Source organism: Ricinus communis, chromosome 10 (assembly GCF_019578655.1).
Source record: "Ricinus communis isolate WT05 ecotype wild-type chromosome 10, ASM1957865v1, whole genome shotgun sequence".
Classification (NCBI taxonomy): domain Eukaryota; kingdom Viridiplantae; phylum Streptophyta; class Magnoliopsida; order Malpighiales; family Euphorbiaceae; genus Ricinus; species Ricinus communis.
The window spans coordinates 4,842,192-4,868,359 of NC_063265.1; the positions used below are offsets into that span (position 1 = coordinate 4,842,192).

The 26,168-nt window shown below is 33.9% G+C and overlaps 5 protein-coding genes across 9 annotated transcripts; all 5 read left to right on the forward strand.

Annotated features, from left to right (window-relative positions):
• Window positions 1-4,787: 4,787 nt before the first annotated feature.
• On the forward strand, window positions 4,788-8,559 carry LOC8283893 (NADPH-dependent aldo-keto reductase, chloroplastic). Its single transcript, XM_015725782.3, has 9 exons — window positions 4,788-4,822; window positions 5,524-5,584; window positions 5,708-5,859; window positions 5,945-5,995; window positions 6,622-6,698; window positions 6,850-6,937; window positions 7,303-7,578; window positions 7,709-7,957; window positions 8,173-8,559. The coding sequence occupies exons 2-9, from the start codon at window positions 5,554-5,556 to the stop codon at window positions 8,257-8,259; spliced, it is 1,011 nt and encodes a 336-aa protein (XP_015581268.2). The 5' UTR covers window positions 4,788-4,822; window positions 5,524-5,553; the 3' UTR covers window positions 8,260-8,559.
• An 800-nt stretch (window positions 8,560-9,359) lies between these two features.
• LOC8283892 (NADPH-dependent aldo-keto reductase, chloroplastic) lies at window positions 9,360-12,748 on the forward strand. Of its 2 annotated transcripts, none has more exons than XM_015725781.2 (7): window positions 9,360-9,607; window positions 9,692-9,742; window positions 10,896-11,023; window positions 11,122-11,209; window positions 11,614-11,889; window positions 12,017-12,265; window positions 12,497-12,748. In XM_015725781.2, exons 1-7 carry the CDS (start codon window positions 9,488-9,490, stop codon window positions 12,581-12,583), a joined length of 999 nt encoding a protein of 332 aa, XP_015581267.1. In that variant the 5' UTR covers window positions 9,360-9,487; the 3' UTR covers window positions 12,584-12,748. The 2 variants fall into 2 exon arrangements, with proteins under 2 accessions (XP_015581267.1, XP_002529870.1); XM_002529824.3 differs by having other exon boundaries at window positions 9,361-9,607; window positions 10,896-10,972.
• A 1,578-nt stretch (window positions 12,749-14,326) lies between these two features.
• On the forward strand, window positions 14,327-16,670 carry LOC8283890 (uncharacterized protein At2g39795, mitochondrial). Its single transcript, XM_002529822.4, has 3 exons — window positions 14,327-14,660; window positions 15,818-16,167; window positions 16,256-16,670. Exons 1-3 carry the CDS (start codon window positions 14,397-14,399, stop codon window positions 16,413-16,415), a joined length of 774 nt encoding a protein of 257 aa, XP_002529868.2. The 5' UTR covers window positions 14,327-14,396; the 3' UTR covers window positions 16,416-16,670.
• Window positions 16,671-16,864: 194 nt separating this feature from the next.
• Window positions 16,865-19,668, forward strand: LOC8283889 (NADPH-dependent aldo-keto reductase, chloroplastic). Of its 2 annotated transcripts, XM_002529821.4 has the most exons (7): window positions 16,865-17,392; window positions 17,824-17,874; window positions 17,956-18,032; window positions 18,185-18,272; window positions 18,650-18,925; window positions 19,013-19,258; window positions 19,420-19,668. In XM_002529821.4, the coding sequence occupies exons 1-7, from the start codon at window positions 17,270-17,272 to the stop codon at window positions 19,504-19,506; spliced, it is 948 nt and encodes a 315-aa protein (XP_002529867.1). In that variant the 5' UTR covers window positions 16,865-17,269; the 3' UTR covers window positions 19,507-19,668. The 2 variants fall into 2 exon arrangements, with proteins under 2 accessions (XP_002529867.1, XP_025014991.1); XM_025159223.2 differs by having other exon boundaries at window positions 17,824-18,032.
• Window positions 19,669-20,880: 1,212 nt separating this feature from the next.
• LOC8283888 (uracil phosphoribosyltransferase) lies at window positions 20,881-25,932 on the forward strand. 3 transcript variants are annotated; one of them, XR_007214437.1, is made up of 12 exons: window positions 20,881-21,124; window positions 21,276-21,374; window positions 21,503-21,581; window positions 21,888-21,946; window positions 22,348-22,425; window positions 22,639-22,720; window positions 23,195-23,243; window positions 23,381-23,442; window positions 24,166-24,233; window positions 25,103-25,185; window positions 25,291-25,382; window positions 25,478-25,511. XR_007214437.1 is itself a non-coding variant. In XM_002529820.4 (12 exons), the coding sequence occupies exons 1-12, from the start codon at window positions 20,978-20,980 to the stop codon at window positions 25,682-25,684; spliced, it is 879 nt and encodes a 292-aa protein (XP_002529866.2). In that variant the 5' UTR covers window positions 20,883-20,977; the 3' UTR covers window positions 25,685-25,932. The 3 variants fall into 3 exon arrangements, 1 of the variants encoding a protein (XP_002529866.2); XR_007214436.1 differs by having other exon boundaries at window positions 25,327-25,382; XM_002529820.4 differs by lacking the exon at window positions 25,103-25,185 and adding an exon at window positions 25,633-25,932 and having other exon boundaries at window positions 20,883-21,124; window positions 25,327-25,382; window positions 25,478-25,525.
• Window positions 25,933-26,168: the final 236 nt, after the last annotated feature.

Genomic DNA, 26,168 nt, shown 5'->3' on the forward strand with positions numbered 1-26,168 from the left:
TTAAAATGAAATATCCCAAAAAATTAGTAGAGATCAAAATAACATAATAAAAATTCTCTAACACAATAATATAATAAAAATTCTCTAACACATAGAATAATATATTAGTAAATATACAATAAAAAGTAAAAAAAAAAATCAATCAACAGTTACTCTATTAATATGATAAATAACATATGTTAGATCTAAAAAAATCTAAGTTAAAATCTTATTAGACAGTCACCGTAAAGATGAAGTGATAAGAACTGAAAAGTACTAGAATTAGAAAGTTGAATTATTTATTGCAAGTTGTTGTGAGATTTCCTGTAAATGTACAGTTGCCACAATAGTAATATAAGAATGAATTCAAATTATTGTATCATAAAATTTGTAGTATTTAGCACCAAAATATATTATAATTTCATACTAAATAGTTGAAAAATAGTTTAAATTAAATTTGAGAATAAATAAAAATAAAAAATAGAAACTGTAATAAAGAAATCAAATTAATAAAAAAATCTAAAATTAAATTTTTACATACTGATCTTTTTATAATTCAATTGACATAATATAATTTATTCTAAATTAGTAAATATATTCTTTTAAATCATATGATAACTTAAAAATTTCTAAAAAGTCCCTACACCAAACACTCTATTTTGGAATACTCCATCTCCTCCACAATTTAGGCAATTAACTTCAGTAGACAATTTTAAAATAGAGTATAAAACAATGATCAAGTGACATAACATAAGTCAAAGCAGTGCTCAATCATGTGTGTGCCCGCAGTGTTGGACACCTTAGAAATTAAAAGGTGCCAAAAGACAACTCACTATAAACCTTTATTTATTTATTTATTTTTCTGGTCATAAACTAAATTATAAACTAAGTATTCTGCCAACAGTTTTTCAATCATTTCAATGTCTACTACCAACCATATATTCCATTTAGAACTAATTATACTTTCAAAATTGTTCTATCTAGGTGGACGGTCATCCACTATATATCTATGAATATATTATTAAATTACAGTAAATAACAAAATATAGTTTCGAATCAAACAATTGGGTATATGTTCCCTGCAAAATTTTAATCAGCTAAAATGTTTGAAAGAAATTAGAATGTCCATTTGATTTTCTTTTTGTTAATATTGCACATTAAATTTCACTAATTAATTGTTTTATAAGTATAAAGATAATTTAAATCTTAGAAAAATTAATTGATTGCATTTAATTTAAGACATTTCTTAGTCCGGCATGAAATTCATAATTAATTATGTATCATACAACATATAATCTTTGGTTTGTAAATAATTTAATAAATAAAGAGATGTGAGTTTGCACATATGGAGGTAGACAACTTACTTATATTCTTTATAGTGATGCCTGAAAATAATTATAAAAAAAATAAAAAAGAAACAAAAACCATTTAAATCATCCATACTTAGAGGACCATTAGTAATTGTTTGATTTTCAAAAGCAGGTAGGGATGCTCAAGGTGTGATTAATCGATTATTGAGTAATTTTATAATTTAACTATTTATATCAATTGACTTATCGATGATTAATTGTTAAGTTAGATTCTTCTGTTGATGAATTTGGCATTTTAAAATTCATTTTTTTTTTCAATGTTCAAATTATATTTGTTATTGTTATTTTTATATTAATTGTATAGCATATTAAATATTTTAGTTATGAACTCATAAAGCTAAGAAACTAAAAATTTAATAGAATATTAGTTCATTCCTCATAATTTTCATGTGTATATAATGTCAATTTCTTTTTATTTGATTACCCATTAGTCTTTTAAAATTACAAACCTCAACTATTTCTTTAGTACCTTTTGGTCGGTTTTGGTTCCGTTGTTGGTTTAAATGTTATTTTTATCACATTTACTCTAGATTGTAGGAAAATAGAAAGAAAATATGAGATTCGGCCCAGTATAATATGGAAATATAAAATTATTTTTTTTTAAAATAGGTACTAGATATTTAAAAAATATATATTTTTATAGTCGTAGATATTAAATATAGATAAATTATATTTTAACGCTTGTAAGGATATTATCCGATATTACTCTAAATTAACTCTGGATATATATACATATTGTAACACCCGGAATTTTTATATATTTAATAATGAGTTTTTATTTAAGTTAATTTTAGCCTCATTATTATTGGGTTTAATTTAAAATGATTATATTTTGGTTATTCAAATTTTTCCAAATGCATATTTATATAAGTAAAATTATATATTGGAAAATTATGGTAGAATTGTAAAGGATGTGTTTATAAAAGAATTTTGGAAAAAAATTGATTATTTAATTTAATTGTGTGTTAGGACTAAATTGGAAATTTATTTTGGAATAAGGATTGAAAGTATAATTTTATTTTTATGGGGTTTTAATGGAAATTTGTGAGTTTGGTATTTTCGTAAATAAATATGTCGGTCAGGGGTATTTTTGTAATTGTGTATTTTCAGTAATTCTAATTTGGCCCAATTAAATAGTTAAGGGCTTAATTGATAGGCTAAAAAGAAGTTTGGGGGTCAAATTTAAATTCTGCAGGATGAAATTGTAAGTAATTAAAGAAGTTGAGGGACCAAATTGTAATAAGGAAAAGTTCGGGGGTCTAATGTCGATATTGAAAGAAAAAGAAGTCGGGGAAGAAGAAAGGAGGAGAGAGAGAGAGAGTGCGGCGTCGGGAAGAGAGAGAAGGGGAAGTTGCAGGCGTCGGCGGCGACCGTCGAAGGCGTGGAGCGTTGGCCGACGGAGCGGCGTGCGCTGGCGAGCGCAGCGGCGACGGCAGCAGCAGCTCCAGCGGCGGCGGGAATCGCGCGTGTGGCAGCGGCTTCCAGGCGTGTTTCCGGCCGTTTCCGGCGTTGTTGGCGGCCGAGTTGGGTGGCGATCGGCTCCTCTCGGCGAGAGCTTTCTTTTGGTAGCAGCGGCGACGCCAGTGGTGGCCGGAAACGGAAGATCCGGTGGAGAGAGAAAATGGTGGCAGCCGGCGTTTTTCAGCTTTTCCGGCGAGATCCGGCGGAGGAGGGACGATCGGAGGATGTATCCCGACTCTCCTCAGCTCAAGCTTCGCGATGGCACCGGTTTCGTGGCGATCGGGCTTCGTTTGTGAATCGACGGTCGAGATCGTCCGCAAATTTCTCCGGATGGTCGGGTGTCAGATCGGAAAATCGAAAGCGGGGATCGTCATCAGCGCGTCGTTGTGAGTCCGATGGTGTGTTCGGATCGTCGATCGGACTCCGGCGGCTGGAGGCGAGTCGACCGAGCGTCTTGGTAATTTTCTTTAGCCCGTCATTTTTAGAAATTCTTAGTTTAATTGTGTCTTTTGGTTTATATTGTGTATTTGATGGTATTTGTGGGTCAAAAATAATTGTCTGTCAGTTGCCTGCCTTGTGTTTTGTGCTGTGTGGCGGAGTCGGGAAATAGTGAAGTTTGGGGACCCGACTCCCGTTGTTTTAATTGTAAGTATTTGGAGTGTTTTTCTGGCAGGTCCTGGACCCGTCTTTACGGGGGGTAATGTTCGTGTTGTAGGGGAGGTTCTGCCGGATTTTCGGTAGAATTCTCCCGAGTCGAGATTCTTAGACAGTCAGTCCTAGGAATCTAGACCTAGGATCTATTGTAATTGTTTCATCGTTTTGATAAATTGTTTTCCGTGATTAGATGATCTGTCTGTTCGGCTCGCTCCTACCGAGACACCTAAGCTGAGCTAGGAGGTCGCCTAATTCTGTGAGTTAAAGTCATATATCGTTTACGCACGTGTCATGCATAAAATTTGATTTGCTACTGAGAATATTTATTTGCAATTTCAATTTTTCATTCAATTATTATTATTATCATTTGCATGATGCTTTTAGTTACTATTTAAATATGTTTTTCCTTTATTACCAATTTTAATATTGCATGATGACTCGGGATGGGACTAGAGAACATAGGAGTTGGATGAGTGTCCAATATAATATGAGAGAGATAAGAAAAAGGTAAAGAGGTAAAAATTTTGAGAAAGAAAGATTAGGACCTGCCCTGGTCGAGCATCGCTCTCTGGGCTTAGTAGAGTGTGGTTACTTGGGAGTAAAGGTCCCTGGTCGAGCATTGCTCTCGAGCCGGCTTATTTGGATATTTAAGTGACCGGTGGAGGTAAGGTCCCTGGTCGAGCTTTGCTCTCGAGCCAGTCTTATTAGATTAAGAGAGTCGAATGGCTATTAGATTTCTTATTTGGATATTTAAGTGACCGGAGGTAAGGTCCCTGGTCGAGCTTTGCTCTCGGGGCGATCTTATTAGATTAAGAGAGTCGAATGGCTATTAGATTTCTTATTTGGATACTTAAGTGACCGGTGGAGGTAAGGTCCACTGGTCGAGCTTTGCTCTCGGGGGCGCCAGTCTTATTGGATAAGAGAGCCAAAAGGCTAAGGGCCGAGAGTTAAGTGACTGGGAGGTAAGGTCCCTGGTCGAGCTTTGCTCTCTGGCGACGATCCTATTGGAATGAGAGGTTTGAGATGATAGAGTTGAGGTTAGTTGAGACATAAGTGTTGAAATAATCGAGATTTTAGAGTTGGGATTAGAGTTCTCTTGAAGTACTGTCCCGTTGCATGTGGAATAAATTTTGTTTAAGCATGGCATGACACATATGTTTTAACATGACACGTATGGTTCGCGTGATTTATTAATTATTTTAAAATTAAATGAATGTGACATTGAGATATTTGAAACTGTTTTAGATGTATGATTTTAACTCACTCTAGAGTCTCCATTTATTGTTTTGATTCGTATTTAGTTCTCTCGCGACTCTTATTCAAGAACTCCTTCATCATCGGGTGAAGTATTTGATTTGGTATGTAAAATGGTAAATCTTAGATTCTCGCGGTAGTAATTAGTATATGTATCGGTTGTAAATTTTCCGAGCTTGGGTCTCGCCTAGTATTTTCCGGTAGGCCATCAAGTAATTTTGTAAAGTGTAACTATTAAGATAATTTATGGTTTTAATAATATAAATTTGAGTTGAGATTTGTTTAAATCAGTGAGTGTCAGGCTTACTACGGGTTTCGGTGGCCTTAAGCCTACCCATTCCCTAGTGCCGGTCACGGGCCCACGGGTGGGGTCGTGACACATATAAGAATATAAATAAATTATTAACTTTATGGATAACACAATGTAATTAATAGAATACTAATTATAAGTTAAGGATGATGTGGTTTCAATAAAAACTAAAAAATATTCATTTATTATAAATCAAAATATAGAATTAAAAATATTTAATCTTATAAAAATAGAAATAGAAATGGAGAAAGAGAGAAAAAGAATAGTTGATGATAATAGATAATGCAATTTATTTTTATTTTTTTTAATTTTAACACAATTGTTTCTATTTTTTATTTATTTCGTCCTTTCTAATTTATCATAAGTTATAAAGGATGATGTTAGACTACGCCAATTGTGCATTGTGACAATTTAATTTTTCTTTTTATCAATTCAGCATGAAACTGACCTCTTTCTAGTAGAAGGACTGAACTGTTAAAAAAAATAATATTTCAGGGATATAACTGCTGGATTTTCAACAATGGAATGTTAAATGAAATTAGGGGCAAACCTCATGGTAAAGTAGTAATTTGCTTAAAAATCTATACTTTAAATATTATTTATTTCTCATTTTTTTATTTCTCCCGCTAAGTCTCAAATATTATTTAAAACGGCTCTGTTTTGTCTCTGCCGGCATCAGATAATTACAACGCGCGTCGAATCGAAGTGAAAATGGCAAATGAGATTCGGTTCTTCGAATTGAATACCGGAGCTAAGATGCCGTCGGTGGGTCTCGGCACCTGGCAGGCTGAACCTGGTCTCGTCGGTGCTGCCGTAGATGCCGCTATCAAGGTTTTTATTGCTTTTATTTTTCTTTAATTTTTCAATGAAATGTATCAAACAAATTAGAGCTTTTTGTTGACTCATTGGGATGCAGATTGGTTACCGTCATATCGATTGTGCTCAAGCTTATAACAACGAAAAGGAGGTAATTTACGATTAATTCCATGTTTCTGAATGTCACCTTTTACGTTTATATTTCAGCTGTTTGTCCCTTTTTTTTTTTTGATACAAAGGAGCTAGACTAGTCCCTGGATACATCAGCAATGTACATACAAATACATGCAGAAGACCTATTCTTGTGCAATCTGCTATACAACCTGCTATCATGTATGGCAGTGAGTGTTGGGCAATGCAAGGGCAGCACTTCTCTGAGATGAATGTTGCTCATATGAGAATTCTAAGATGGATGTGTGAGTATATCGAGAATGGATAGAGTATATAACGAGTATATCAGGGAAAGGTGGCGTGGATCTTGTGAGCCATAGACCTATTTATGCCTCGGTTAGAAATGTCGACCGTATTAAGGTAGTTGGAGAGGGAAAAGGAATAATAATGGACCTAAACTAACATAGAGAAAAGTGCTACAAGATGATCTAATGACTCTATATTTCTCCGAAGGTGTAGCCCAATATCACTTGGAGTGGAGAAAGAAAATCCATATAGCCTTAATTACATTGGGTTAAGGCTTGTTCAGTTAAGTCTACAAATATGTGCAAATATTAAATAAACCATGTCTTTAGCAGCATCTGATTTTATTATTGCTTCTTGTAGATTGGTTCAGTATTAAAGAAGCTCTTTGAAGACGGAGTGGTCAAGCGCGAGGATTTGTTTATTACCTCCAAACTCTGGTTTGTTTTGTCCATTTTTAGTTGGGATTTCCATGGGCTATTTGTATGTTGAGCTAATTATGTTTCTTCAATCCATGCAAAGTGCATCTGTTGCTGAGATTTTGGCTGTCTTCAATTGAATACCTTGTAAAACTGAGAAAAACTTGTGCAGGTGTTCTAATCATGATCCAGAAGACGTGGTAAAGGCACTGGAAGGAACTTTGCAGGACCTGCAGCTTGATTATATTGATTTATATCTTGTATGTATATTTTGATCAGAGCTTATTCCCCAACTTAATTTTCTTATAACTTTGCATATTTGATGGAATCAGTATTGGTAACGTAGTCACCTTCAATGTCAGTTAATTAAAAATTTGGCCTAGCTTCAAATATATGGAAGGACCAGTTGAATTCTGATTCTGGAATAAGACGTCTGCAAAATGCTTTTTCTTTTTTTGATGCCATCTTTGTCTTTGATGAGAAAAGTCAGAGATTGGGATGTTATGTATTTGTAGCCCTTGAATACAGTTATCTCCTCGTGCCTAACCTAGAATATTCACTTCACTTCAATTGAAGTTGCAGAATGTTAAGTTTTGCAACTGAATGAGGCTACTTGGTCTTGTAGATTCATTGGCCGGTAAAGATGAAGAAGGAGTCGGTCACTCTTGAGCCTGAGAACTTTGATCAACCAGATATTCCTAGAACATGGAGGGCAATGGAAGCGCTCTATAATTCTGGCAAGGCTCGTGCTATTGGCTTGAGTAACTTCTCCACAAAGAAACTGGCGGATTTGCTAGAGGTGGCACGTATTCCTCCTGCTGTGAATCAGGTGGAATGTCATCCTTCGTGGCAGCAGGCCAAGCTACGCGAATTTTGCCAGTCCAAGGGAGTTCATCTATCTGTGAGTAGGCAAATTATTGGTTACTTCTTTCCGGGTGCTTCTTATTTTATAGAATGCATTAGGCACTGTAAAGAAATGAGTGATCTTAATTGCTTGTACTCGTATTCACTTTGTGATATTTTTCTCTTAGGGATATTCACCTTTAGGATCCCCTGGCACCACATGGCTGAAGAGCGATGTCCTCAAGAATCCAGTCCTGAATATGGTTGCTGAGAAATTGGGGAAAACTCCTGCTCAAGTTGCTCTTTGCTGGGGCTTGCAAATGGGCCATAGTGTGCTTCCTAAGAGTACAAATGAAGAAAGGATTAAGGAGAACTTTGATGTATTCCAATGGTCTATTCCAGATGACTTGTTTGCCAAATTTTCTGAAATTGAGCAGGCAAGTACTTTCATTTCACATGGTTCTAATATTGTTAGAAACTGTCTCAAGTACTCTAGAATGGTCAAATTGATTAAATGCCGTATTGGTCAGAAACCGTTAATTTTCATAATGAATTTGCTTACTTATATTTGGGGTCAGTAGGCAATCTGAAATAGGATCTTGTTATCATAAGAAACTGTTGTTGACAGATGCTTTGGTATTCAATTTTGCAGGCAAGACTGATAACAGGCACTTTCTTTGTCAGTGAGAAATTTGGCCCTTACAAGAGCATTGAGGAGCTGTGGGATGGCGAAATCTAAGCCATCACTGCTGTTGGGAAACCTACGATGAGTAATTGATTCAATATGCATCAGCAGCAATGCATACTTTATGATTTGCTTTTATTATTAGAGATTGCAGAATAATAATTTGATAAGCGGAAATTTAGATGGGGCAGTTTCTAATCGTAATTGATTGATGATTAACAGATTGAATCTCTTTAATAGTAGCCATGTGCTTCTGTTAGTCATTCTGTGAAGCTGTCACGTGTGTCATTGGAGTCTTTGTACATCTCTGTCCATTGGTTAGTTAATGAATTCAGTTACTCCTTGATTCTCTTCTGCTTTCTGTTCCGTTACTTTTCTCTTTCTCTCCTTTTTCTCTGTGATTTTCCTAGTTGCCAAACAGTTACAAGTTTAACTTGTATCATCATTGGCTAATAATTTAGTTATAATAATAATAATAATAATAATAATAATAAGCTTAAATTGATATTATTAGCTTTCAAGAAAATAAATCAGAAAATAATAATAGTTTAAATATTTGTTAAAGTGTTTCTAATATTTAAAGTTTTATTTATATGATAAAATATAAAATTAATTTAAAAGTATCAATTAATTAATTAACTTATTAATTATATATAAAATTTAATACTATTATATAATTGATATCTATATTTACTAATATCTATAACTGTAAATAGCAGATAATATATTTACCGGTAAAATAGTTATTAACAAATAATAAGTGTATTTATTTATTAGTATAATTTTTTATAGAAGAGACATTTTAGTAAAGAAATTTTCTTTAGTGGTTCGTAGAAAATATTTTAATTTTTTTTAAATTCATCAATTTAACTTTTATAATATTTTAGAATACTATAAATAATTATAGAATATTAAAAGGTTTATATTATTATTATTAAAATAATTACAATGCCGGTCTAACAAGCGGCTAAACCACTTGTTTTAACCTAAATTTGCACGTGCGACTTAAAGAAAAAGACACAGGTTGACTTGGGCACGGCACTGATTCACGTCACGAGATATAGTACAAATAATCTGCCACTATAAAAGTACACGTGGCATCACGATTCTCCCGCTAAGCTTTTCTTTATTAAGATAACGGCTCTGCAGTACCAAACAAAATAACGAAACAAAAAAGAGCGGCTTTGTGGCATCTCTGCCGGCCTAAAATATAATTGTATACTAGATACTCTTTCCCTGCTCGAAACAGCGTTTAGTCCACGCGCGCAGAATCAGAGCGAAAATGGCAAATGAGATTCGATGTTTCGAATTGAATACCGGAGCTAAGATGCCGTCGGTGGGTCTCGGAACCTGGCAGGCTGAACCTGGTCTTGTCGGTGCTGCCGTTGAGGCTGCTATCAAGGTTTTTCTTTTGTTTTTCGCTCCGACGAAATGTCTTAATTTACTAATAGATTAGAGTTTTTGATAGATTACTTGAAAAATGCAGATTGGTTACCGCCATATTGATTGTGCTCAAGCCTATAACAACGAAAAGGAGGTAACTGTTACAACAATTTTACCCAATTCCTGCAGATTTATATGAGCTATTGCTTTGATTGAAATTTAATTTGCTAGTCAAATTATGCTGTCATCAGTATATTCCAATAACACCACAAGCGATCATTTCACTAAACTGTAGCTAGCTTAAAATCTATTTATGGGAACCTTTGATTCTCCTCACTCCAAATGTTACACCATGTTAATCTCAAAACACAGAAGCTAGAGAGTTCTTTTTGAAATTAGCTCCTGTCCATCTGAATTATTTTGCTCCTATCTCCAACTTTTCTTTTAAAGCCACGCGCTCCAGATTTCCTTCACAAAAGCGCATGTCGAAAAGAGATGAATTCTCATCTCAGCACACCTATGCAATAAACACTTTCATCATTTTTGTAGCCGCCCATTTCATTTGATTGCTTTCAGAAGATTATTAATTAATCCAAAATGGAAACATTTAGACAAAACTTGTATAGCGCTTAAATATCAAATCTGCAAGAGCTTTTGCAAATTCCTTTTTTTGAGCCATGCTGTTTTCTGGAAATATTATATTTGGGCATATGATACTTTTTATCAAACATTACTTAGCATATAACGTGCATATACAAATATGTGCAGCAGACCTATTGTTAGGCAATCTGCAATATGGCATGCTAAGATGAATCTTAGCGAGTGTTGGGCAATGAAGGGGCAAGACATCTCTAAGATGAATCTTGCTGAAACTAGAATGATAAAATGGATGTGCAGGTTTACGAGAATGGATAGGGTTCATAATGAGTTTATTAGGGAAACGGTAGGGATCTCTATTAAGGATAAGTTGATGAAAAATAGAATGAGATGGTATGTTCATGTGAGCCATAATTCTATTGTTGTCTCGGTTAAAAAGGTCGACCATATTAAGGTAGATAGAGTAAAGAAAGGAAGGGATAGACCTAAACTAATATGGATAAAAGTGGTGTAAATGATCTAGTGGCTCTACATCTTTCTGTAGGTGTAGCTCAAAATCATTTCAGGTGGACAAAGGGAAACTGTATAGGCAACCCAAATTAACTTAGGATTAAGCCTTAGTTGCATTGAGTTGAGTGTATAATTATGGCATATATTAAATGATACATGTCTTCAACAGCAACATATGATTCTATTATTGCTTCTTGTAGATTGGTTCAGTATTAAAGAAGCTCCTTGAAGACGGTGTGGTTAAGCGCGGGGATTTGTTTATTACCTCCAAACTTGGGTTTGTTTTGTTCATTCATTTAGTTGGGATTTCCAGGTGCTACTTGTCTAAGTTATGGATGGTTCTACAATGCATACTATGTGCCGCTTTTGCTGAGACTTTGACTGTCCTCCATTATTTACTTTGAAAAACTAAGAAAATTTGTACAGGTGTTCTAATCACGATCCAGAAGATGTGGTGAAGGCACTGGAAGGAACTTTGCAGGACCTGCAGCTTGATTATGTTGATCTGTATCTTGTATGTATTTCCTGATCAAAGCTATTCCCCAGATTTATCTCTTATGCCTGGTGCATGAATTGATGCTTCAGTATTAGTAACAGTCACGTTCAAGGTCACTTGATAAAAAATTGTGTCTAGGGCTCTACCTGCAAATAATGTGAAAGAACAAGTTGAAATTTCTAATTCTGGAGTAAAATGTCTGAAAGATGCTTCTTTTTTGGTGTGAGTCACAGTGTAATGTCTGCAAAATTCTCCTCTTTTGGGGTCATCTTGACTCTGTTGAGAAAAGTAGGAAACATTGATGCATGCATGCATTTGTAGCCCTTAAATACAGCTAGCTCTGCTTGCCTAACCTAGATTACCTATTCAATTAAAGTTAGACTTGTAAGTTCCCAACTGAATAAGGCTGCTCAATCTTGTAGATTCATTGGCCAGTAAAAATGAAGAAGGGTTCAGCTGGTTTTAAGCCTGAGAATTTTGACCATCCAGATATTCCTAGAACATGGAGGGCAATGGAGTCATTCTTCGATTCTGGCAAGGCTCGTGCTATTGGCGTGAGTAACTTCTCCACAAAGAAACTGGCAGATTTGCTAGAGGTGGCGCGTATTGCTCCTGCTGTGAATCAGGTGGAATGTCATCCTTCCTGGCAGCAGGCCAAGCTACGTGCATTTTGCCAGTCCAAGGGAGTTCATCTATCTGTGAGTAGGCAAATCGTTGGTTAGTTCTTTCCGGGTGATTCTTATTTCATAGAATGCATTGGGCACATTAAAGAAATAAAGACTCTTAATTGCTTGTACTTGAATTCACTTGATATTTTTCTTTTAGGGATATTCACCTTTAGGATCCCCTGGCACCACATGGCTGAAGAGCGATGTCCTTAAGAATCCAGTCCTGAATACGGTTGCCCAGAAATTGGGGAAAACTCCTGCTCAAGTTGCTCTTCGCTGGGGTTTGCAAATGGGCCACAGTGTGCTTCCTAAGAGTACAAATGAAGCAAGGATTAAGGAGAACTTTGATGTATTCCAATGGTCTATTCCTGAGGATTTGTTTGTGAAATTTTCTGAAATTGAGCAGGCAAGTAATCTCATTTTACATGGTGCTGAGATTGTTAGAGATGGTCTCAAGTACTTTAGAATGGCCAAATTGATTAGTGCTGCAATGGTTTGAAACCATTAACAATTTTTTTTTTTTTTCATTTTACAATCCTTTTGGTTATTTTATTTGGGGACAGTATATAATCTGAAATAGGATCTTGTTATCATAAGAAACTGTTGCTGACAGTTGCTTTGGTATTCAATTTTGCAGGCAAGACTGATAAAAGGGACTTCCTTCGTCCATGAGAAATTTGGCCCATATAAGAACATTGAGGAACTGTGGGATGGCGAGATCTAAGCCCATCACTACTGTTTTCATGAAAGGGGTTGCGAGACCTGCGATGTTAATTCATTTGATATGCATCAGCAACAATGTATGCTTCATGTTTTGTTGTTATACTCAAGAAATTATTGGCCGCTTACACTTTGTTGGTTGGCTTGATTAAATTAGTAGCTTCCCATAGCTTGAACTCTTGAAGCTTCTCATGGGGTGGCGCTTGTCATAGCGAGCTGATAATGCAGCTTTGAAGGTTTGGAATTAAAAAAGTAAACAACTAATATATATATATATATATTTTAAGATGATAAATAAATCAAACAAAAAGAGTCTATTTCAAGAAACCAAATAACTAAAATTTTTTATTGTGTTAATCAAACCCAACTGAGATATTATGTATAAATCAAACGGAACCGAAAATTTTGGTTCGATTTGATTTACCGGTTTGGGTTTTTTAGATTTTTCTGTTCTTAATAATTTGAACTATAAATATTTAAATATAAAAGAATATATATAAAAAAATCTTTACTCAACATCAATAATGATAAAAAATATTTAAGTATATAAATAAATATAGTTTCAAAGTTGAATAAATTAATTTTTCTTTGTATAATTAATAAAAGTATTCTAGATATCGTTTGTATAATTAATAAAAGTATACTAGATATTTATAGATATCTTTTATTGGTTGGATTGTAACTGATTTTTTTTTTTAAATAAAAATTCGAATCAAATTGAAATGTTATTTAATTTTTCCTTTATTAAACTAAGCCAAATTGAACTTTATAAATAATCAAACGAAACCATACAAGTTGATTTAGCTTAATTTGTAAGTTGTGTCCGATCTTTTCTAAATTCACTATTCTAATAATTATTATAACAAAATTAATATAAATTGCTTACACGCAATCATAAATATTTACTAAATTAACATTTTTAAACTATTACTTTTAAAATTCTAAAATTTCACAATTAAACTTTAAGAAAGCACCATTTTATAAGGGATAATTATTATTTGCTCTTTGTATTTTTCATATTATATTAGTTATTTCTTAACATTTAAAAAATATAAATTTTTATTTTACTATTTTATAATTTTATACTAAATTCCTATTAAAAAATTATTAATTAAGTTTGATTTTATACTATTTGTCCCTTGAATTTTTTCTACAATATAAATTGCCTCTAATATTTTATTTATTATACTAAAATTCTCTTGTATTTTGAAAGTCAATACAGTTAAAAAATTTAAATCGATAAAAAATATAATTTGATCTTCAAACTTTTTATCAATTCTATTATAACAAAATTAATAGTAAAAATATTATTTATTTTATTTTAATAATTTAAAGTTAAAATTATATGAATTTTTAATATTTTAATTAATATAAATATTTTTAAAATATTTAATTTTTTATTAAAATTTAATTATGTTAAATATAGAGTAATTAAAGAATATTAGTTAATTATTTTTATATAAACAGTAAAATTATATAAAAATTAGATAAAAAATTTAAGTATAATAAATAAACAATAAAGAGTAATTTATATATTACATCAAATATTAATAGATAAATAGTATAAAACCAAACTTAATTAACCGATATTTATTGAAATTTGGATGGAAACAAATTTTAGTATAAAATTATAAGATAAAGAATAAAAAAAATATTTTTAAATGTTAAGAGGTATTTTAGATGAAAAAACACATCGGTAATTACCCCTTTTTTATAATATAAAAAGGACAAATATTATAAATCCCAAAGAACCCTGCCTATAAAAACGAAGCCAAAAACCTTTTTCATAAACCCTAAACCTTGCAAAAACCCTAGCAATGGCTTTCACCACTATTGTTCGCAGAGCTTCTGCATCCGTACTACCTTTTGCACGCTCCATTAGTGCTCGGAGAACATTCCACAGTGCAATATCCGCCGCTATCGGTGTAGAAAAGCAGAGTCTTGGCCACAAGGTCGACCATCGCCAACTCTTTCTTCCATTTTCACGATTCTCAACGGCCAGCATTTCGAAAAAGAGCGCCGAAGAGAGTCTGATTCGAGTCCTCGAGTCTGAGATTGATTGCGCGTTGGAACCTACAGATGTCAGTTCTTCCATGTCTTAAATTGCTTGTTAGTTTTTGTTTCTGTTTTATGATTTCCTTTTCATTTTTTGTTGTTGCTTTTGATTTTCTAATTTTTTGGCTAATTTTCTTTGACGTCAGTTAACCCCTGTTTGGAAAGTTTGTGCTTTAGAATTCAATTCAGTTCTATTTAAAAATAATAATAATTAAAATGCTTTTGTGATATATTTTTCTATATATTGGATTTAGTTTCTTTCAAAAATAACTATTTCTTAACTCAAAAAAAACTATTTCAAACAATATAATAGGCCAATTTTTTCCCTCTGAGTTTTTGCTCCCTATTTTTGTTTGCGTTGTTTTTTTTTTTGTTATATCTTGTTGCTCCCTATTATCCGTGGGCTAATTGCGTTTCCTTTTTGGGGATGATGGTCTAATTTGGTTGTCCTTTGATCTGTCGGCTAACTGCTTTTATCATAAATTTTATGCGTTCTTAGTTAATTTATATATGTTTTGTTTTGCTTAGTTGAGTCTTTTTTTTTTTTTTTGTGAATTTAATGAGTTCTAGACTACAATCAGTTCTTAGAGGAGACTGCGATCTCTAGTATATTTTTTCAGCAATTGACTTTCAAAATGCTTTTGTACTTGGAATTTTCCTACTTCAGTTAATTGTTTTTTGCATTACTTTGTATATCATAATTTCAGCATTTTGCATGCAATACTCAATTATCGTATGCAATTATCATATGCCTTGGTGGCAGCATTTGGCATTCGTATAATTGGGGATAGATGGGCTGGTCTGTGTTTGTGTTAATTATTATTCTGTTTTGTGAATTGGAAGTTGATCATTGGAGCAAATGATAGGGTAATAGATTTGGTTAACGTGTAAGCTGATAAATTTTTTTAAGCTAAACATATGAGGTTTATATGTTTATACAGTTCTTCTATGACTGGAAATTTGTGCCCAAGATAAGTAAAGGAAGTCCATCTCTACCCCCTTATTAATACGTATCTCTACTTTCAGCTCTACTGAGCTATTTACTAGGAGCTTTTGTTGTGAAATCTTACTGACAGAAGTAATTATTGTCTTTCAAGTAGCATTTAGAATTGTTTTTTGAGATGGCAATCATTCATATATTACAAATTTTTTAATTACTGTATTCACAATGATCTGTAAACAGGCAGAGGAGATAATACCAGATGGATTTCCTTTTGAAATCCAAGATAATCCTGGAGAGAGAACGATTTTACTAGAAAGGAAATACCAAGATGAGATAATCAAAGTCGAAGTTGATGCACCTAGTAATCCAGATGAGGATGTCGAGGAGGATGACGATGACGATGATAGAAACACAGAGGAGTCAGCCGTTACACCAAGCATTCCATTGGTTGTAAGTATTTCTAAAGGGAATGGCCAGTGTCTTGAGTTTGGCATCACTGCTTTCCCTGATGAGATCACAATTGATACGTTGTCGATTAGAAATCCTGACTCTTCTGAAGATCAACTTGCATATGAAGGGCCAGATTTTGGGTGAGTTCTTATTGTCTAACATGGGTCAGTATATTATTCCTGGACTCTTTGTGATAATATTTTACTAACTTCTGCTTCTCTTTGTCAGTGATTTGGATGAAAATTTGCAGAAGGCTTTCCACAAATACCTTGAGATTAGAGGGATCAAACCCAGCACAACAAACTTTTTGTTTGATTACATGGAAAACAAGGACAACAAAGAGTACCTGCTATGGTTGAAGAATCTCAAAAGTTTTGTGGAAAAGTAACTCAAAAACCCTTTTCAACAATGTATGTTGTGGGTAGGGGTATCTGCCTGTTTTGTTTTGTGATAGGTTTAGAATGGCAGAGAGGGAATAAGAAAGTAGTAGCTATTTATCAATGTTATACATTATAGACTCTTCCATGGGTGATAAGAATAGCCTGATCAATGAGATTTCAACAAACAGATGCAACGTTCAACTGCTGATTTTGTATGGTCTGTAACTTCTCCATTAAATGTGTTGAGGGATCAATAGTTTTCATATTTTGTCTTATTTCTTGGTTCTTTCTTTTTTCTATTATGGAAGTTCATGAAGAACAGTTCCTTTACTGCCTCTACACTTCAAATTTATTCTGACATTGAGTATTATGATTATTATTGAACATTTAATCCTTGAATAAACTTTTCCGTTAGTCCAAACTTAACCTAATTTGAGTAAACCATATCAAGATTGATTTTCAACACAATATGTGGTTGAGCAATAGATTAGTTCCTTTTTTCACTCTGTATTTTAAATCTTGTTACACACACTAAAGAAACTAAAATATTTACTTCGCCTTAAAATGTGCAATCCCATTTGTTTACAAATGTCAAGATCTCTGTACAAACCTCTTCTCTCAAAAAGTATTGGGAAAGCAATGCAATTGCAAAGGATCCATATTTATCGCCCAGAAACTCACAGCCATGTCAAGGATCAATTAACCAAAGTTGCCAAGTCTCTCACCTGAGAAAACGTGTAAATCTCTCTGCATTCTCTCTTCCTTCCAATCAACCACTTATATTGTAGGAGACAATATTAAATCCGATTTGATCAAGAGTGCGCAGAGCAGTGAGTTAATTTGAGCAGTGTAGGGGGAGGGCATGGAGAAAGGAGGACCATTATATTTTGATCTGAATACGGGTGCTAAAATTCCATCCGTTGGTTTGGGGACATGGAAAGCTGAACCTGGTGTTGTTGGTGACGCCGTCAAAGCTGCTATCAAGGTTCGTCTGTTCATTATATATCAGACTCAAAACCCTTTTTCCTTTTCCTTTTCCTTTTTTCTCTGTTTTTAATATTTCATTATTATTATTATTATTATTATTACTATTCTAGAAATTTATTTATTGCTAAAATTTGACAAAAGTTTAACCAGTATTGAGGCATTGACTTGTAAAAATTTCATATCCCATTTGTTTCTATTCAAGTTTTAAATGAATCATTTGTAACAAACTAGTTTTTTTTATTAAATTTTATAAAAATTAATAAAATTCATTTATACCGAATAAAATGTAAAGAAGTTCAATTTAGTTATCATGTTAGAAATCTATCAAAAATGATTATGCAGATGAAATCCAATTGTGTTAATAATTTTTAGTGATCAGTAACAGAAACCATTTGCGTTAGTGTAATATCATTTTGTTCTGATTTTCAGGCTGGCTACAGGCATATTGATTGTGCCAAAGTCTACAACAATGAAAGAGAGGTAACTCAGTACTATTGCCTATTGTTTCTGCTAAAACTTTTGACGCTGAGACTTCATAAGAAATTGGTGATGTATATGCAGATAGGAGAAGCATTTAAGGAACTATTTTCTTCTGGAGTTGTGAAACGCAGTGAGCTATTCATCACGTCTAAGCTGTGGTATGCTTTTTAGAAATTTACTGCTTTTTTAAAATAATTTTCCTTTTCAGGGTTGATTATAAAACGATTCCATCTTTTTCTTAAAAGAGACATCTTGTTAAAGAATCATATCACTTGTGGGCTTCTGGCAATAACAATTATAAAATTTGCAGGTGTAGTGACCATGCTCCTGAAGACGTCTCAAAGGCATTGGCTAAGAGTTTAAAAGACCTGCAGCTTGACTATATTGATCTGTATCTTGTATGTTTCCGCTCTGTTAAACTATAGTCTGCATATAGCTTCCAATAAACACCAATTTAATTTAGCATAAACCTAGTCTTGGATAATTGTGCTTGCCACACTGGATGTTGCTTAGAAGGCACAGACTGGAAGTCTATCTCTTGGCGTTTTGGTAGTATCTCTTGTTGCTAGATGCAAGTAGTTAAGGTACGAGATCCTAGATTTGAAGCTAGCCTGTCTTAACAGCCTTCTCAATCAACACAAAACAGGAAGTCCCATGCTCTAGAGAAGCCATTTTAGATAGTCACGTTAGGATAAATTAACTAATTAAGCAGTTAAATTTTTGTCTTTTTAATATGGCTTAGTAAAGATGTGATGAACACTTGCGTTGGATGCAGATACATTGGCCGTTTCGTACTAAGGCAGGGAGTACGGGTTGGGACCCAGAAAACATGGTTTCCTTGTGCCTTCCAGAGACATGGAGTGCAATGGAAGGTTTATATGCGTCAGGCCAGGCACGCGCAATTGGGGTCAGCAACTTCTCAACCAAGAAGCTGCAAGATCTGCTCAAACATGCAAAAGTAACCCCTGCAGTTAATCAGGTGGAATGCCACCCTGTCTGGCAGCAACCTGCACTTCATAATTTCTGTAAATCAACTGGAGTTCATCTGTCGGTAATTCCTTTTTGTTTTTGGCTTTTGGAATCATAAACCTTGGTAGGGTTTCATTGTTTGAGTAATGGAGGAAATATCTCCTTGCAGGCATATTCTCCACTTGGCTCTCCAGGATCTTGGGTTAAAGGAGAAATCTTAAAGGAACCATTACTTGTTGAAATTGCTGACAAGCTTAACAAATCGCCAGCACAAGTAGCTCTTCGCTGGGGCATTCAAAGTGGTCACAGTGTTCTTCCAAAGAGTGTAAATGAATCCAGGATCAAACAGAATTTAAGCTTGTTTGATTGGTGCATCCCCCCAGAGCTTTTCTCGAAATTATCAGAAATCCACCAGGTAAACATCTGCTCGAGATTTGAACATGGACACATACTTGAGTACCATTAGCCCAATAGTCCATCGATCTGAGAATTAGGGCCCTTTAATAGTTTCCAATATCTGAAAAGTATATGACATCGTGCCTTATCCTATATCATGTTGCTGTAATTTATATGCAGCAAAGGCTCCTCCGTGGGGATTTTGCAATCCACAAAACTCACAGCCCTTACAAAAGCCTCGAAGAACTGTGGGATGGTGAAATATGAAAAGATTAACAATCTGCATGTTCCATCTTTCACGAGGTGTGTTTATCTCATTTTTAAGAAGAAAAAGGAATAATGAAAATCTACAAAATTTCTATGTATTGTTTTGACAATATTTCCAGGAAGACATTTAAAAAAAATCATATAAATTTTTCTTCTGGTTTATTTTACTTTCAACCAAGCAATTCACCTGTTTATTTTATGTTATGAAATATATTTTAGATTCAATATTTTATCTGTAAGAAAACAGACATTATTATAAGTAAATATTAAGTTGTTGGATTACTTTTAGTTCAGTGATCGAGTAGCTATCTCACGGTGGCCTACTAGTTAATTGACTATGGCTGAATATTATGGATTGTTGCTGATGATTATATGCCAAAAAAGGAGACAGATATATTAGAATTGTGAACTCTTGTGCTACAAGAAAGAGTCAATCTGTAATTATGTTTACATTGGCTAGTGAGCGAACCAGGTGTGAAGGTTCCATTTTGATGCCAAAACTTTGTGGAATTAAGTAGGGAAGGAGCTATTGCCACTATGGAACCCACCATTAAAAAACAAATCAATTAAATGAAAATTAAAAGCATAAATAAAATATTAATATAAAAGGATGCATGCCATCTATGAATGTATAATCTAAATCCTATTTGAATTTGTTGGGGTATTAAAATTAAATCGGATTATATATTTTTCAAATCCATTCTATTATAATCAAATAAGATTGTAGTTTAGTATTATTGGCCCTTTAAGGATTAGAAGTTTATTTAGAATAAAAGAATTATGGACTAAACCATTTATTCATGAGCTAAGAAAAGGTAAGTATCATAATTCTTAAACTTGATTTCTTCATATTTAGTTACTAAAAACGAACTAAATTTTTATTCAAGCTTAGCATTGTACATTAATACTCTTAATTTACCTAATAAATATATTTAATTTATAATACCTACTCGACAGTCTTGTTATTTCAAAGTGGTGGAAAACAATTGAAAAAAGAAACTAGCATGCTAATGGGTCACACAAAACATCAAAAATCTTTAATTTTCTTACATATTTTTGTTATGTCAATAGGAATAAATAACAGTTTTCCAAACAATATTAATATTTCCAATATTGAAATTAATAGTAAAAATGAGCCTAAAAACTCTTATGAATATATGGCGTCAAGTAGCTTTGACATGCTGGATTAACTTTAATTTTCTTCCTTTATTTTCTTTCCTCCCTTATTTTCTTCCAATCCAAACAAAGGGTTCAGGTCACACTCAAACCAAAATGAGTAATTTGATCTAAAAGTTATTACTGCGAAGTAAAGCTCTTGTTAGTTAAAGCCCATGGGCTTCCATAAAAGCTGAAACCTAGACATATCCTATGCATATGTTAAGATACCAAACAAAATCAAACCCAGTTGTTTATCTAACACAGAGACGACTTCACTCACTCCTATTCTGACCAGATCGAACTTCCCGGATGCATGGCGTCCCACATTAATTCATGTCTCCGATGCGCGCCTTCTACGCCGCGTTTAGCGTATAATTGTCGCTCAAAAACCCCTAATTCTCTGTCTCTTAAATTCAATAATTTCTTTCCATCTTCTGCTGCTCTCCTTAATTCTCAAAAGGTTGTTCTAACATATCATCACACACACGCTATCTCTCTCTGCTCTGTTTTCCTTTTTAAGCATATCATACTTCCAAATTGCGCTCTTTATACTCTTTTTTGTTTTCGAAATTTTTGATTAAACTAATAACCAAATTCTCCGTTTTCCGTAGATGTCGTTTTCTAGTCCTTCCCGTTGTACTTATCTAGCTGTGAAGTCTCACTCTCACATGGCTACTGAACAAAAGCCCATTTCAGGAGACAGAATGCTTGTTGGTCCTTCCCTTTTTTCTTTTCTGTTTCAATTTCTTCCACTCTCAATTGCTGAGATTAGTTTGATTCAGTTTATTTTTTTCTGTTTTTTTTTTTTTGTTGGAATTTTTTTTCCTTTTTTTATTAGGTATTTGTGCCTCCACATCCGTTGATAAAGCACTGGATATCGGTTCTTAGAAATGAGCAAACTCCTTGTCCTATTTTCAGTTAAGTGTGCATGCAATTTAACTCTAGTTGCTCTTACCTTCTCACGTAGGGAAACAACCAACTGCACATGTTTTGGACTATATCAGTAGATATTTAGATTTTTAAATTTTCTTATTTTATCAGTTTGTATGATATGTTTTTAGGCTTCTGTTATATGTATTCCAACTTTGATCTTATTATATCAATAATAACTGTTAGGAGCTGTAGTTGTATTATTATTTTTATTCTCATTGTTCCTCTTTCTGTATCCCATTCTTTAAAGTTTCTTTTGAGATCTCTAATTTTCTTGCCATCCTGTTTTGCAGAAAATGCGTTGGCCGAGCTAGGGAGGCTGCTTATGTATGAAGCTTCAAGGGATTGGCTGGTCAGTTTTTCCCCTGATTGGACTGTCATATCAATTGCACTAGCAGTTACTAATAGTTATACATGCTTGGTGTTGGAGCAAAATTTTATGAGTTGTTATAGCTTTTCTTTATTTTGTAAATTGCCTTTGTTTTGAGATATTCATTATAAGCCATGGAAGTTTGTACAAAGAGTTTTTCAATAGCCCTTGAAAACAATCAGGTTAAATTTGTTAATGTGTAAGGTTGGGCCTTCCAATAAAACTAAAGAAATCACTTCTTTATGCAAGTGCAGTTAGAGCTGTCTAGAAAAAGTAAAAGAAAAAGTAAAAATTCTATCTTCAATGTAAGAAAAACTTATTTGTTGTCTAGAAGTGGCTTCTGCTAATGTTTTCTACTAACCTCTGTGTGGTCTTTCTGCCAGCCTACCATCACTGGGGAGATTCAGTCACCAATGGGTGTTGCATCAGTTGAATTTATTGATCCAAGGGAGCCTGTGGCGGTTAGTTTCTGGTTATGAAACTTGAACAATGTTGCCCCTTTTTATTGTGACTATTGTGAATCCATGATATGTTTGCTATTCTTTTTTTATTTTTAATGTTAACCTGCTTTTCCTGGTGGGTAGCCAAAGGTGGATGAGAGAATGGTTTTAATTATTATGCTGTGATGCTTCTTCTCGTGTCATTATCTGAAATTTCTTCTGTTACTTTACTAGGTTATTCCAATCCTGAGAGCTGGTCTTGCTCTTGCAGAACATGCCTCATCAATCTTGCCAGCAACAAAAACCTACCATATAGGTAAGCAAGGTTATTAATACTACTAAGTAGAGTGGAAAAGTTGGGGTTGTTAATTATTTCTGTTTAGTAACTCTGCTTTAGAAGCACTTGGCTAATTCATTCAAACAACGTTTCCTAAAGAAAAAATGGAATCCATATTGAAATAAAATTATATAGTGCTGTATTGTGAAGGTTTGCTCCCTTGTAACTGCATTACATTTACTATAACATTTATCATTCAACCATTGTTAAGGCTTGGGTTCAATTCCATCTCTCATCAAGTGTTAAGGACTTGAGGGAGCAATAGGATTATCACCCATAATGTAGTCCATCCTTCAAATGGGGTAAAAATGGTTATGCGATGTTATAATTGTTCTGACAATATGTTTTCATGTCTTAAAACCCAGGTGGGTTTGAATTCTGTTTCTTTCCCTCTTTGGTTTTGGTTTATGAATTTTAACCCTCTCTCTCTCTCTCTGTGTGTGGAAATTTAAGGGTTAAGCAGAGATGAGGAGACACTTCAGCCATCAATGTATTTGAACAAGTAAGCAATTTTTTTCAGATAATTAAGGACATATTATTCTATGAAGCGACTTTTAGAATTTGTTAAGTTTAATCTTTGATGCAGGACTTCTCTTATTTTTTGGCATCACTTTTTTGCATTTTGCAATTCATTTATAGGTTACCTGAAAAGTTTCCCCAAGATTCTAGAGTATTTGTGGTAGATCCTATGCTTGCAACAGGTAAGAACAGCTACTTATTGGGTGAAATCCTGGCCATGTCTATCATATCTTGACAATCTATTTTCGCATTTCTTTTCTTCATTTTACAGTTGTAAGAAGTTTATCCTATTATTCTTGCATTATGCGGACATTGAACTTTGAGAGTCAACAAATTGAAATAGTTTTGAACTAAGGCTTGGTTGAGCTTAGTGGTTCAGCTTATGATTGGGTTCAATATAAAACATCACTAAGTACCTGTTATCATGTTTTATTGTATATGAAAGGAATCTTATTTCCTTGCTAAGTCTTAAATTCAGAAGTTATATTCATCATTACTTGGTACTGTAGTCCATCAGCTGAATGATCTTATATGTTGTCTCCATTTAAAGGAACAATGATGGAAAAAAAGAAGAAAAAAGCTATCCCCTAGTTCAATGCAATAATTATCTATTCTGGGAATTCTGAGCTCGTAAGCACAGCTTCTCATATGTAACTTGCCGTGAACATTTTAGCCACGCTGTAGGAAAAAATATGATGACTGATGACGCTGTGAATTTCTAGTTTTCTTTTGAAAATGTCTTGAAGCTTCCTGTCCTCATAACTTCATCATACTCCATATCATTTATAATTGCTCGAGCTTAAATATTTATGCTCTCTTAGCCCAATTCCGTTGCTTCTTTAAAATACCTGCTTCGGTTTGTTTACCGCGTCTTCTGATTTTGAGGATTTTGTTTTTGATTTCAGGTGGCACAATAGTGGCAGCTCTTGACCTTATTAAGGAACGCGGGGTTGAGAACAGACAAATAAAAGTGGTAAATACACTTATATATCTCTTGTATTTGTAAAAACTGATATCCAGTTAATATCTCCATGATCTATTTGGTGTAATAAAGGCTTGCTTGGTATATGCTGTGGTTTACTATTGTGCCCCATTGTTTTATTATCACTTCCTGTGGAGTTATTTGAAAGTTCCTTTTAAAAATGTTATAATTCCCATTTTTAGCATGCAGTTTCTCACTCTTCATAAGATCATCTTTCTCATTCACCATTCAGCATAAGATCATATCTCTGCTTGATGGTATGCCTTGCATGATTATCAGTGTAAGATATATTTTTGAAGCTGTAGAAAAGTTGGCTTTGGAAAAGTGTGTAATGAAAATATGCTAAAATGATGAACAGTTCTCCTATAGCTAGTTGTGTTTGGGTTAATCCATCACATAAATATTAATGCATTTGCTAAAGGATCAAACTATGATTGTACTTAATTCATTAATGAAATGAAGGTCTGCAATACAAATATGAGTGTCTGCATTAGAGCATTTCAAGTGTGCCTTAATGGGGAGGTGCCAAAACAAAACTTACCATATGGAAATTTTATGGTATTTCTGGAGTGGGACAAAGACATGATTGATGAGGTATTCACAATTTTAGAATCTTCTTGAGCAGATTTATGACTGATTTTCTTAGAAGAGAAAGATGGTACTACATCAATGTGTTTTTGTTATCTGTCCGGTTTTTTCTGCACGTCTAGTATTCACATACAGATATATTCATGGTTGTATGGGAGAATTATCTTAGGAGTTTGCTTGGTGCAGTAATGGTATATTGATGTCAGTTGGATCTCTATGTGAGGAGGGTAAAGTTCTGATACTCTCCATTTATCTGTTTGTTCTTTTTGTAGTCGTTTGTAGGGTCTCTTGGAAATTAACAAGAGAATCTGTTTGTTGATTAAATGGGAGTCTGTTGTCCAAGTACCTTGAGCAGGTTATTCTTGTTAGTTGCGCCCTATTTGGTAATGTTGTTCGAATTATTGGTAAAAGTGTTTAGCGAGTGTGCATGAAAAGCTATTTCCTCTCTCTTTCAACTTAGATTAGTACACTGCTGAATATAGCTGCTATGCAATAGATATCTGCGGTGGCTGCTCCTCCTGCCCTTCAAAAGCTCAGCGAGAAGTTTCCAGGGTAATGTGAAATAAACAAATTTTTACAATTAAAACATGGAAATTAGCAACTCTAAGGTTTTACTTTGTTTTCTTTTCAATTTTATTATTTTACAGGCTTCATGTTTACACTGGCATCATTGATCCCACAGTCAACGAAAAAGGGTGAGTACTTGTCAGTGTTACCGGGCAGAAATGCGCATATAACAGTCTGAAAATTAAAAGGATCTGCAGTGCATGTTTAATCATTTTGCATGATCTGTTCCTTTCAGATTTATAGTTCCTGGACTTGGAGATGCCGGAGATCGGAGCTTTGGTACATGATGTCTTAGGAAGCGGGAGGGAGGAATCAAGAATTGGCACTCCATATTTGCTTCTTGTGTACACACAAAGTCATGGTTCGCAATTTTGGTGTATTGAGCTTGTCATCAATTTGTAAGGTTTGCGGATTTGTTAACGATGACCAGATTTTTTATGTTGATAGCCTATGACGGCATATTGATCCATATTTTTGTAAACAAAAAATACATTTAATAAATAAAAGAAAATCCTCGAGAAAACAAATTATTATATGCTTAGGGATTTTTAACTCTCAACTAGTTAAAGCATAATTTTTAATTTTTTTAAATTATTCTCCGCAACTTGGAGAAAAGCACTTAACAGTTACTCAAAAGGAAGACATAATTTTGTATGTACCCTTCCTTCTCAAAGGATAGCCCGGATAAAGTCGGCAAGACTCGGATAACGCCTAGGGATTTATAGCTAGTGAAGGTACCATTGGCGCTCGAGGATGGATGCAGACATGGCA

What these genes read in the sequence shown, in the direction of transcription:
- LOC8283892 (XM_015725781.2), top strand. Translation starts at nt 9,488, where the DNA reads ATGGCAAATGAGATTCGATGTTTCGAATTGAATACCGGAGCTAAGATG. An exon ending in CCAAGGGAGTTCATCTATCT is followed by an intron (nt 11,890 to 12,016) that starts GTGAGTAGGCAA and finishes TTTTTCTTTTAG; the next exon opens with GGATATTCACCTTTAGGATC. An exon ending in AATTTTCTGAAATTGAGCAG is followed by an intron (nt 12,266 to 12,496) that starts GCAAGTAATCTC and finishes TCAATTTTGCAG; the next exon opens with GCAAGACTGATAAAAGGGAC.
- LOC8283890 (XM_002529822.4), top strand. Translation starts at nt 14,397, where the DNA reads ATGGCTTTCACCACTATTGTTCGCAGAGCTTCTGCATCCGTACTACCT. An exon ending in GCGCGTTGGAACCTACAGAT is followed by an intron (nt 14,661 to 15,817) that starts GTCAGTTCTTCC and finishes ATCTGTAAACAG; the next exon opens with GCAGAGGAGATAATACCAGA. An exon ending in TATGAAGGGCCAGATTTTGG is followed by an intron (nt 16,168 to 16,255) that starts GTGAGTTCTTAT and finishes TCTCTTTGTCAG; the next exon opens with TGATTTGGATGAAAATTTGC.
- LOC8283893 (XM_015725782.3), top strand. Translation starts at nt 5,554, where the DNA reads ATGTTAAATGAAATTAGGGGCAAACCTCATG. An exon ending in CCGTAGATGCCGCTATCAAG is followed by an intron (nt 5,860 to 5,944) that starts GTTTTTATTGCT and finishes ATTGGGATGCAG; the next exon opens with ATTGGTTACCGTCATATCGA. An exon ending in ATTATATTGATTTATATCTT is followed by an intron (nt 6,938 to 7,302) that starts GTATGTATATTT and finishes TTGGTCTTGTAG; the next exon opens with ATTCATTGGCCGGTAAAGAT.
- LOC8283889 (XM_025159223.2), top strand. Translation starts at nt 17,270, where the DNA reads ATGGAGAAAGGAGGACCATTATATTTTGATCTGAATACGGGTGCTAAA. An exon ending in TTCATCACGTCTAAGCTGTG is followed by an intron (nt 18,033 to 18,184) that starts GTATGCTTTTTA and finishes TAAAATTTGCAG; the next exon opens with GTGTAGTGACCATGCTCCTG. An exon ending in AATTATCAGAAATCCACCAG is followed by an intron (nt 19,259 to 19,419) that starts GTAAACATCTGC and finishes ATTTATATGCAG; the next exon opens with CAAAGGCTCCTCCGTGGGGA.
- LOC8283888 (XM_002529820.4), top strand. Translation starts at nt 20,978, where the DNA reads ATGGCGTCCCACATTAATTCATGTCTCCGATGCGCGCCTTCTACGCCG. An exon ending in AACAAAAACCTACCATATAG is followed by an intron (nt 22,721 to 23,194) that starts GTAAGCAAGGTT and finishes TGGAAATTTAAG; the next exon opens with GGTTAAGCAGAGATGAGGAG. An exon ending in CCATCAATGTATTTGAACAA is followed by an intron (nt 23,244 to 23,380) that starts GTAAGCAATTTT and finishes ATTCATTTATAG; the next exon opens with GTTACCTGAAAAGTTTCCCC.